Raw genomic sequence first — 12,149 nt, forward strand, 5'->3', positions numbered from 1 at the left:
GAATGCGGGAAAGCCTAGTCTACAATCCTCCTGCCTTGCAAAGACTTCCGTTCCAGAAAGTAGAATAAGAGGTTTTTAAATACAAATTCCTTGTATGAATCTAGTGTAACCTAGGAGCCAATGTCCAAGAGGGTACGTGAAATAAAAGTATAGGCCAATGTCCCTCGGGGGGTCATACACAAACAGCCTAAACAAGTTGTTAGAACGTTGATTATTCAGAAGGATAATATATCGTGACCAAGTTTCTCCTCTGACCCCAGCCCCAGACGATGAGGTTTGTTTCAGTGTATGAACTTAACTATATCATTCATCATTTTAACAGATGAATGGAGGAACAACACCGTGTGATCATCTGAATAAATGCACAAGGTTTTGAAGTAAAACATACATTCAAGACATATATTCTTCAGGAGCTATGATTGGAAAGGGACTTTCCATTACTTCACAGTAAACTTGGTGAAATGTTAACAATTTTCAATTTCCTATCAGAAGTAAGACAAGGATGGTACCCTCTTATCAGTTTTCTTAACACTGTACCGGGAAGCTCTGTCCAATGTTGAAAACAGGGAAAAAGAAAGAGGGCATGATATTTAAGATTGCAAAAACAAAACAAAACAAAACTGCTAGTAGTAAAAAGTGATAGGATTGTCCATGTTGAAAATCAGAAAAGGATCTAGACGCCAATCACCTTCTGGAATTAATAAGCAGATTTAGCAAGACTGCTGGAGAGGATATCAATGTACAAACACATCTGGATATACCAGTTTGATCAGAAGAGAAAATGTCAGAAAATGAGATGCTTTTCAATAGGATCGAACACTTGGGCATAAATTTAACAAGGAGTGGAAAGACACTTTGAAGAAAGCCATAAAACTTCATTGAGAGAATGTTAACAAACATCCCACAGAACAATTTGGCGGTTTCAACTCTTCTTCCTTTACTCCTGTGGTTGTCCATCTCCTGGAAGACAAAAATAGGTGGTAAAATGCTTTTATGTCGATTCCATTAAACGTATACAAAAAACATGACCGTTTTGGTTTTACAAGACAGACTTCCAGGGATGTATTTTGCCAGCATTTTTAAAAACACACCTCTCTTTCTGTTGATACAAGAAAACAAAAAGACTATTCCCATTCAGAACTCATGAGATGGAGTGAACCTGTTAAGTGGAAGCTTTAAATTGAAGCAAAATTCGTGAACGCTTTTACTAAATTGCTAAGTAACATGCAAAACACCTAAAAAAAAAACAAATAGAATTGACTCTTCGATTTAATTTAAACTCTTTGACTTGAAATAATCTTCTGAATAGAAGATATCTAAGAGAGAAAAGTGGCATTTGGTACTGCTTACGTGAAGTAAATATAAAGGTCAGTGATACATGTTTTTCCTCTATGGTGCAGAAATGCAAAAATGATCCTCTTGGCTAGTTTAGTACTTATGTGGTTGTCAAAGTAGGGTAACCTTGTGTCCCTAACTTCACCTGTGGTCCCAGTGTAATTACAATTAATGCCTTTCACACATTCAAAAGTGTTTCAGTTTGTATAGAAAATGATACTGTCACAGTAGTTTTAAAACTTCAGCATCGTTTTTGACATCAAGATGTGAAGCACATATGTGATATGCCTTACAGTATGGAAAGAGAAAGAAGAAGAAATGAATGAAGAGAGGGAGGGAGAAGGGAAGAGAGTACAAGTGAAGAGAATGAAACTCAGAAAATTCAAACATCTGTTTCCTAAAATGCTTTTGAAAATTTTATTGAGCAATAACTAATAAATATAATTGTCTATACTTAAAGCATAAAATACGGTGATTTCGTGGCTGTAGAATGAGGAATGATTGCCAAGACAAAGATAAAGAATTAACAGTTCAATCAGCGCAGAGTTAACATTTATTTTTTGTGATGGGAATGCTTAAGTTCTACTTTCATCAACTTTCAAGTACACATTACCAGGATGTTAACTAACATAAGAGCTTTAGAGAGACAACTCTGAAAAATTATCGAACTTTTACCATTTTATCTGTGATGTTTCAATATTCTGATCCTGCTAGGATATATTAAATAACATATGCTTTCCTAGTATAGCAACCATTTCATCCATACTTTGAAACTACTACTTTCAACTTCAAGAATGTATTCACATTCAGTCATATAAATTATGAGGTTAGTGTCTTACTCCAATTCCGTACTGTGTATACTTCTTCTTCCACATTCTCCAGCATATGTAAGTAATGAATACACTCCAAAAAAAAATTGTTTTCAGTGTCTTTGTGTCCGATACCTAATTTCTTTGCAAATACTTTTCAAAAGGGCCATCTTTCAGATTTCTTAGTTGAATTGTGTTTCCATTTCCTAAGGTTCTCTGCTTTTATTATGTACCACGTATCATATCCTCTTGGTATATTCTGTTGTTCTTTTTTCTTAACTTTAATATCTGATGCTCATGCATTTTATTACCTCTCTTATAAAATATCATTTAAAAGATTATCATATTCCTATGAAAACATTTTAGCCATGTTTAATAGGCTCCTGGAAGAAGTCGGAAAGCTCTCTTAATGTAAGTAGTCTAATGACTGGGCCCAGCTTTGTAGATTACAAAGGTTTAGAAGACTAATGCAAGGTCATTTCTCCCCTAAGCATAAAGTGCTGCTTTGAAATTCAGAAGCTCCTGTAATGACCGGTCAACCCTCACTCTCGGTCTTTGGCAGTGTCGGTTCCAGGATTTCAGATCTTGGATCAGGCCCTTAGAAAAACGTTATCAAGTTGAGTGGCAAACCGACTTAAGGGGATTACTCAGGAATGAGTAAGGTTATAGTCTTTGACCTTCAAACCTTATCAATTGATGTTTCAACTAGTAACAGATACTACACTGCATTTGATATGACTGGAACTGATTCTGCCATAGTGTTCATATGAGTATTAGGAACAGTAACTCGCTAAGACTGCCCGGGGTGACAGGGAGCATGATTAGTGGAAGTATGTTACTCACAGCCACCTTGAGCATCTGTGACTGCCTGAACACTCTCTCTACTTGATCAGACACAGAAAAGAGAAAGTAGACTATTTTGGACATCTCACGATTCACTCGGTTCAGGTTTCAATGGGGAAAGGACCGAAATGTAGTTATTTTCTAAAGCCACAGGAAGTCAGATTTTGACAAAAGCTAAGAACAGATATCCCATTCCGTATATAGTAAAGAAACACCAAGTGGACTGCTGACTCATTACTGTAGTAGCAATGAAAATCTCAATTCAGATGGTGAAATTTGACAGAAGAAAATATTTCATGATGAAAAAAAATGTCATGAAATACAGAATATCTTTGTGTGCACTGTATTCTATCCGAGAGAACCAAAGTAGAAAATCCAACATGGAAATATTTTTTAATATCTGTGATTTGATTTCAGTACTTATAACATTAAAGTTAAGTTTAAAAGTTAAAGGGTTCTCCCAGGAGATCACATAAAGAACATTAAAGCTGGAACTAGCATGTACTTCACTGCCTCAGCATAGTCACACACATCAATAATTTTTTCAAGTGCATTTTTTGTTTAAGGTAGGAATTATTTAAAACTTGAAAATTACTTGCTCTTGGTTAAAGCACGTATACTCAAAAGAAAGGAAGCTTTTGCATACCTTATACTTCAATGAGATTTTGACCCAACCTGTTTCTCACACGCATAGACGAGTCAGCCAGCCAGTCAGACATTTCAGCTCCGAACTACCATTCCAAAATCTTTAAATGTGTGTTCTATTAAAGTTACAGTATGTTCTCTCTATATCGTTCAGGATAGTCTTGAGGGAAACAGAAACCCCGGAAATTGTATTCTTATGCGTGACATACCAGCTTCTGCCATATAAATGGATTCTGCCTTTGGTAAGATAGCCTCCTTGACATCCAGTCCATGTCTGCTCTCATCCCCAATATTCAGCTGAGCCAGGTCCTGGAGATCAGATTCCGTATCAGGCCCTGATAATAAACATTATCAATTGGAACGGAAAACATCCTGAAGTTGATTACTCAGAAATTATTCATGTTGTTCTCTTTCAACTTCAAATGTTATCTATAGATTTTTGAAGGCAGAAACTTATACTATGCCACTTTTGATATGGTTAGAGGAGATAACCTCATAGTGTCCATATTTTCATTAGGTACTCTAACGCATTAAGACTGACACTGGGGACCATGAGTGTGCTAAGCTGGGGTATCTAACTCACACCCGCCATGACATCAGTGACGGCCTGCTTCCTCTCAATTCGATCAGACCTAGAAACTGGGAACTAGACAATCCTTGCCATTTTATAATTCATGAATTTGTGCCTCTATTCGGAAAAAGATTTAAAAATCAGTTGTTTTCTCAGAGCCAGAAGAATCCAGAATTTGGCAGGATCTAAGAACAACGATCCAGGTCCCTATACAAGAAAAGGAACCTCTAGTGGAGAGTTTACTCATTTGCTTAAGTTGAAACCCAACCTTAAAATTTGACTCAAGGTGGTATCTTATAAGGGATAAGTCCTGGAAAACGAAATATCTATGTATTCTATGTATTACAGACAACTGAACATGAGAACACAAAAGTCAGCCTTGAAAATGATTTTTGTATATCTGATTTGATACACTATTCATATAAGAATAATCACCACTTTAGAATGTAAGGGGATCTCCCAGAATCACAGAAATTATGTTAAAGCCTACTCTTGATCCTACATCAGTGCCTCACCTCATTTTATACACTGATTATTATTTCAAATCCTTTAAGTATTCTTGAAAGCAGGAATGATGAAAAAGGCCAAAATTTATTAGCTGCTGATTCAAGTAGAAATACTTCAATATAAGAAAATGTTCTCCTACTTTATAATTCAGTAAGGCTTTAACATAATTTGTTTCTCTGATAAACTATAAGTTAGGCATTCAGTCTTTGGGTTTTGGACTACCTTTCAAAGAATCTTTATATGTGATCTCTTATTTAAAAAGAAGTAATGCTATCGCTACATTATTAATGATGTAATGGTAAAAGACGGAAAAAAAATGTACGTTGCACTCTTATTAGACGACATACCTCCTTCTGCCACTTCAATGGGCTTTCGAATTGGTAAAATCTCACCCTGGATATCAGGACCCTTTCTGCCTTCCCCTTCAGTCTTTGGTAGAGCCAGTTCCTGGAGATCAGCTTCCACGTCAGGCCCTTAATAAAAAGGTTATCAATGTGAGTGGCAAACCATCATAAGTGGGTTACTCAGTAATTAATAAGGTTTCAGTCTTTCACCTTCAAACATTATCAGTTAATGTTTCAAGGCAGAAACGATTACTATGCCGCATTCTATATAGCTGGAGGTGATTCTGCCATAATGTCTACATGTGTATTAGCAACAGTAACTCCCTAAGAGTGCCACGGGTGACAGGGAGCATGCATATTGTAGGAATGTTACTCACAGCCGCCTGAGCATCGGTGACTGCATGCACATTCTCAACTTAATTAGACACAGAAAAGAGAAACTAGACTATTTCTGGCCATTTCCTGACTCACTCAGTTCAGGTTTCAATGGGGAAACGACCAAGTGTAATTATTTTCTAAAGCCAGAAGTCAGATTTTGACAAAAGTTAAGAACAGATATCCATGTATAAAAAGAAACACCAAGTGGAGTCCTGACTCATTATTTTAGTAGCAATAAAATTTCAAATCAGATGGTGAAATCTGACGGAAGATAATATTTTACCTTAGTAGCAATGAAAATCTCAATTCAGATGGTGAAATTTGACAGAAGAAAACATTTCATGATGAAAAAGTCACGATAAACGTCATGAAAAACAGAATATCTTTGTACACTCTGTATTCTGTCCAAGAGAACCAGAAGTGGAAAATACCTGTACTGAAATATTTTTTTTAAATCTCTGATGTGATTTCACTATTTACAAGAGTAAAGATAAGTTTAGAAGTTAAGGGATTCTCCCAGCAGATCACTTAAAGAATATTCAAGCTGGTACTAACACCTACTTCAGTGCCTCAGCTAGTCACACACACCGATAATTATTTCAAGTGCTTACTGTATTGTTTATAGTAGGAATTATTTAAAATTTGAAAATTACTTCCTCTTGGTTAAAGTCCATATACTCATAAGTAAAGAAACTTTTGCATACTTTATAATTCAATGAGGCTTTGACCCAACCTGTTTCCCCACACATAGACTACAAGTCAGCCATTTAAGCTCTGAACTACCATTCCAAAATCTTTAAATGTGTGTTCTATTAAAGTTACAGTATGTTATCTCTATATCGTTCAGGATAGACTTGGGGAAAACAGTAACGCCATAAATTGTATTCTTATGTGTGACATACCAGCTTCTGCTTTTGGTAAGTCAGCGTTCTTGACATCCGGTCTCTGTCTGCCCTCATCCACAATGTTTATCTGAGCCAGGTCCTGGAGATCTGCTTCTGCGCCAGGCCCTTAAAAAAATGGCGATCGCGAACTGGACCCCTACATATGGTGTCTACAAAACACTCACTTCAGATGAAAAGACAGACACTGACTAAAAGGAAGGGGATGGAAAATGGTATTGCCTTGATAGACCTAGAAGTTACTGCGCTGAATGAAATAAGTCAGATAGAGAAAGAGAAATATCACATGATTTCATGTACATGTGGAATATAAAGAACAAAATAAACCACAATAACGACAATGGAAATAAACTCAAAGATACAGAGAATATTTTGAGGACTACTAGACGGAAGGGGAAGGCGAATAAGGGCAAAGGGATTAAGAAGAACAAGTAGATAGTTACAAAATTGACATGGAAATATAAAGTGTAGCATAAGGAAAATGGTTAACAGTGTTGTAATAAATATGTAAAGGGGAAGAGGGGTTCTACATTTAGTAGGGTGATCACTTTGTGAATTATATAGATCTCTAGTCACTATGCTGTACAACAGAAACTAATGTATTATTGTATGCCAAATATAACTGAAATAAAATCTCATTGAATTGTACAACATAAATACGAGTAACTAATTGTCTGTTATACTTCTATAAATCTGGAAAAAAAGATAATGTCATCGTTTTTATTATTCTTGGACTAACTGCAGTGTTTGTGTTTCAGCTGGCTGGGACCGAAGATTAGAGAGGTGTGTCAGGTGGAAGCATGTCATATCGTTTCCTTGAGAATGCACATGAGTAAAGTTTTTGACAGAGATAACTGAACCCAAATATGATATAATAAAATGATGCTTTTGGAAAAAAAACAAAAGTGGATTATTTTGAGCTGTAGAGAGGGGATATATATAAGAAAAACATAAACTTCATTCCGTTGTTATACAGTATAAAAGCCTGTAGTCTAGTGTGATAAAAAGTGTAACTCAAAGCCGAACTTCACATCTTTGTTTTCCTGTAGTGTGAAAACATATATCAAATGATGATGTTAATGTAAAGAACACACCTACAGTTCCTGTATATCACTATAGTCTAAAGAGTAGAGCATCAGCTCTATCGAAGGAACCTGAGGTCTACACCATAGATAGTCTTGTAATTATAAATAAAATTTAATTTACTGAAGGATTTACTGAGAGCATCCGTTGCCCTATAACAAAGCTGACAGTGGTAGCATCAATCCCTTACTACAATAACACGAAAATTATTATATGCGAATTACTATTTCCATTTAGGTGTAAAGGCCCTACTTGTAACTTTCCATAAACGAGGCCAATTCAGAAGAAAGTGGTAAGAATAATAGCAAATTAGTAGTGATAAACAGCAAAATGTCTGTCTTTCAGTGAGAATAAAGGAAGGAGGGTGGAAAGAAATGAGTAAACTCTTGTTATTCACATTGGAGAAACTTCTCCCTGGCAAACTGCTAAAATGATCTCTGGCCTGAATTATGTAAATAATTCACTACCAGCGATTGATGAAAATACTAGATGGTTAGAAAAATAAGTTCAGCTTTATAATCATTGAAAAATCCTTTGGATTTTCCTAAACCTAAAATTATTTCAACTCTTATAAAGGTCACTTTAAAAATCACAATCCACTTGGAGGGTACTAGAAGAATTGGGGGGACCAAATCATGTCTGAATTTATATGTCTAACCACTATGCTGATATAAAATATTATTAAATGTCAACTGTAATTGAAAAATAAAAAAAAATAACATACTTTCTAATTACCTATGAGGCAGTATTCTGAATTATCCAACTTTTACCAAATTTACCATATCAAAATACCAATCAAAGGAAACAGTGACCACCATTCACTGAACCCCTTGCCAGGGTCTCTATCCTGGTCCACTGGACTGTATCTATTCCTGGGCCAGTACTGAAATACTTTACTGTAGAGACACACTTGAGAATGTAGCATTTTAGGAAAAAACATTCACTATTTCGTATACATAACACAGATGCTACGAAGAACACTAACCTCGAAATGAAGTATGAACTAGGTCTCGATGAGTCCAAGGCTCGGCCACAGCTTTCTCCATTATAAAATGGGACTATCATCATACGCAAATAGGCTTTATTCTAGGCGTTACAAGATGCGCAGACCTGGCAATCTGCCCACGCTTTAAAAAATTACTCATGTTGTTGATGCAATGACTTAGGGGGCACACAACCACATTCTAAGAAGAACAAATAGAACTAGCAAACTAATGGACATTTTTTGAAGTTAAAATGACACATAGTTTCCACTGATTTAGCAAGGGAACTCCTTTGGAGCACACGAGATAAACTTTGGATGGGGAAAACTCATTATAGTGAAGGGATTCAACAAGCTGGAAACCTTATTCTGCCAATTTTTTCAGCCCATTTTCAGAAAATGTTTCAGATATTTTTCTATGTTTTCTTTGCAACAACAGTCATGTTATGCCACAATTCTTGAGCTACAAGTACACCCCCTTTCTCCCACAGGCATTCTTCTTTCTTCTCCCTCACCTTCAATCTCAGGTGGGCCTTCATCTTCTTTCTCTTGATCAGGTGTAATTTCGTGACTCTCAGTTGGCAGCTCCTTTCGCTCAGGTTTTTCATCACTGGGTTCCTGGGCCTACGGGTGTATATGTGTGGGTGCAAAAGAAAAAGTTTTCTTATTAATGCATGCCAGTGATAAAAATATACAGAATACACAGATAGGTAGATGATAGATAGATAGATTAATAAGTATATAGACATTTAGGAAAACATGATTCTAGATCATTGTCCTTAACGGATCTACTCTTCCCAGAGTGTGGCTAGTCCAAGAGGAGTAGCGCACAAGGCCTTCGGAAGCTATTTTAAACTCCGATGGGATGCATGTATGCAGTCTGTTGTTAATAGCAATGAGAAAGAAGTCATAGGGGGTATTTCCACTGGCAAGACCACAATGTAATCCTCCAGGATGAAAGTTCCTTACGAAAGTTTCTTTCCTAAGGACTCCCCCAGGATCAATGTTTCCTTCCATTACTGAACACGGAAACTCCTCTCACTGTACCTAATTTCGTTGAAAAGGACTTTCAGAAAAATAAAATTTCTGGTAAGAGAATCATGAAATAGTAAAGCACTCACGACCACAGGTCCAACTGGCTCGGAAGGCTCTTGCTCTTCTGGTATTGTTTTCCACAGGGATGTCCATCTTACACGCTTCTTCATATTTCACACTGAAAGGAGAACATTGTGATTTGGATAATGTATTTAAAGGGATAGTTATATATGACCACTTCCACAGCCAAAAATGATTTGTAATTAAAAAAAAAAGAAAGAAAATACTTGCAAAAATGGTCTCAAGTTATGTATAACTATACATACTTTCCAATTACACTCATTAGGGCTGTTTCCAAAGCCATTTATGTCATGTCCTAGTTGGCAGAGAAATCGACTCAAGGTACACAGCAAGGCAGAAGACTTTTGTGATGAACTTTGATTTTACAACTGGAGTCCCCATAATGAACACGTTTACAAAAATGACACTAGAAATTGAAAACCTGAGTGACTAATGTTTTTGTCACACTCCCGATGACAAGTCCTATTTCGTCCCCGACATAACGTTTTCTGGGCAAATAAAGGCTGTCTTTCTGCACTCGGACTACAGGCACAGGTGACTAGCTGCCATGCAGACTATGGGCCCACTTCACCGCTGGCACTCCGTTTGGTGCACGTAAACACTCGGGAACAATGGTATGGTCCTACCGCGTTCGAGTTTTTAGGCCCTGCCATTACTGCCCACCCCGCCCTGAGCCCAAGGCCCATCCGTGGGCTCCTGACCGCTTCTGTGCTCTCTGGGCAGTTCCAGGTGCCCCTAGGACCCAGAAACCTGAGATAATGTCCCCAATTCTCTCCCCATCTTCACCTGAACCCTCCACTCTGCGGCCCACCGTCCTCCCTTGTCCTGGTCCCGCCAGGCCTACGACGGCCTTGGCGGCCGAGACCCTGACAGGAGAAAGTCAATGACCTCGAGGACTTTCCTCCTCGGAGGCCACAGGAAGCAGCCCTGACCCGACTGAAGCCCGCCGGCTCTCCCCTCACTCTCTTCACGCTTAGACTCGGGGCAGGACGGATCTGTGGACCTACCAGCTGAGTCTCCGCCAACCAGAACGAACCAAGCAGGAAGGAACACGACCGCCTCTGGCCCCTCTGTGCTGTCAGCACGCGCACAGCAAGGCGCATGCTCAGCAACAGTCAAGGGCTGCAATGGGCGTGCGCAGCAATGGGCGTGCGCAACAATGGGCGTGCGCAGCAATGGGCTTGCGCAGCAATGGGCATGCGCACTGACTTCGGTGCCTGGGGTGAGGATTCAGGTTTTCCTGCCAAGGCCCTAGAGCATTGAAACCAAGATGTCTACTGTAGACGAAAGAGGGGCCTTGAAGTTCCATTTTCCTCCCCCAACCCACCTATCAATCTTTCCTATGCTTCCAGAAAGTTCATGAACATACAACTCTAGATTACCTTTAGCGGAGAATGTATACATATAAAGGCTTTTAATACCTCTTTTTACACAAACTTTGATTAATTGCTTCTTTCTCTCATTCTGGGTTTTGTGTCATGAGTACAAGGCATTTGCTCATGTAATTTAAACTGGTTCACCTCTATTTCCTTTATTTCTTTTTTTGCTTGCCTTTTTGTACATTTCAATACAAGACTGCTGCCTGAATTCTCTGAATCCACCTCTGGTCATTCAGTCAGTGCATGTTTCAGAGCTTCCCTTAGATAATGATCCTATAATCTAGGCTCAATCCACTCTCGCATTGGGTACGACAGTGGTGACTGTGCTCATCATGTACTGTAATTCTCCAATATCAGCCAAGCAACTTGACAAGCAAAGATGACAGTACTGTCTAACACTGTCATGGAGAGCCTTGCCTGGACAGAGCCTCTAGAGTGTCTTGGAGGAGGAACGCCAGGGGAGTTGTTAATTTAGATTTTGATACTTGGGTAAAGCAGGTCTTTCTGAGTTGGGGCAGGATGCGAGTCGTGATATCATGATTCAGGCTTGTGGACACCGTAAGGCAAAGTTATTAAGACAGAGTATTCAAAGAGTATCGAGGTCAAAAATGTCATTTGACACTTTTTAATGAAGACTCGACGTGTCTCTTCAGTAGCTGCTGTAATAAAAGATGAAGTTATTTGCAGCTCTTATCTTTTTAGGCAGGAGACTCCTATAGTAGTAAAAGTATGTCGATGAAGCCAGTGGAATATAAACTCTTGTTAATGTAGACAGTAGCAGTGTGCACATACCTGTTTCAATAATTTTACATAATTTGTGTGGGATATGGCATATGTAAGGGAAAGACAAGAAGAAGACCCAAATCAGAAAGTTGCTTTTTAAAAGGAATTTAAGATATACTGTTGCAAAGACTACTATGTATCGCATCCATGATGTTCTTTTAAGGAAATTCCTTGAGTGGGATATTGTAGGTTTCTCAAATCATTCTCTCTCTCCTCTCTCTCTCTCTCTCATTCTCTCTCTCTCCCTCCCTCCCTCCAATCTTTCTCTCTCATTCTCTGTCTCTCTTTCTCCGTATCTGTCTTTCCCTGTCTCTGTGTCTCTCCCTTTCCCCATCCCTCCCTCCATTTTTCTTTTTCTGTCCCTCCCATCTTCTCTAAAAGGCAGCTTGAGTGTGAATTGTTAATCTTTAATAAAAAAATTTAAGAATTTGAACAGTCATAATTCTGCTCTTTTATTTAGCTTGCGTTTTAT

At 38.2% G+C, this 12,149-nt stretch overlaps 1 protein-coding gene across 4 annotated transcripts in view; it reads right to left on the minus strand.

Moving 5' to 3' along the window:
- Nucleotides 1-370: 370 nt before the first annotated feature.
- LOC120592402 (putative G antigen family E member 3) overlaps nucleotides 371-12,149 on the minus strand; it is a 32,962-nt gene continuing 21,183 nt past the window's right edge. Inside the window, exons 3-9 of one of the 4 annotated variants that reach the window (XR_005650113.1) lie at nucleotides 9,521-9,612; nucleotides 8,915-9,023; nucleotides 8,403-8,544; nucleotides 6,335-6,442; nucleotides 5,058-5,183; nucleotides 3,842-3,967; nucleotides 371-960 (exon numbers count right to left, since the gene is read on the minus strand). Coding sequence is in view for 2 of the 4 variants with exons in the window: in XM_039850025.1 (XP_039705959.1) it covers nucleotides 938-960; nucleotides 3,842-3,967; nucleotides 5,058-5,183; nucleotides 6,335-6,442; nucleotides 8,915-9,023; nucleotides 9,521-9,604 (576 nt within the window). In the remaining 2 variants the exon portion in view is untranslated. Of the gene's footprint in view, nucleotides 961-3,841; nucleotides 3,968-5,057; nucleotides 5,184-6,334; nucleotides 6,443-8,402; nucleotides 8,602-8,914; nucleotides 9,024-9,520; nucleotides 9,613-12,149 lie in introns of all 4 variants that reach the window. The other 3 variants (XR_005650112.1, XM_039850025.1, XM_039850026.1) reach the window with 3 other exon arrangements.

Source organism: Pteropus medius, unplaced genomic scaffold (assembly GCF_902729225.1).
Source record: "Pteropus medius unplaced genomic scaffold, Ma_sr-lr_union100, whole genome shotgun sequence".
Classification (NCBI taxonomy): domain Eukaryota; kingdom Metazoa; phylum Chordata; class Mammalia; order Chiroptera; family Pteropodidae; genus Pteropus; species Pteropus medius.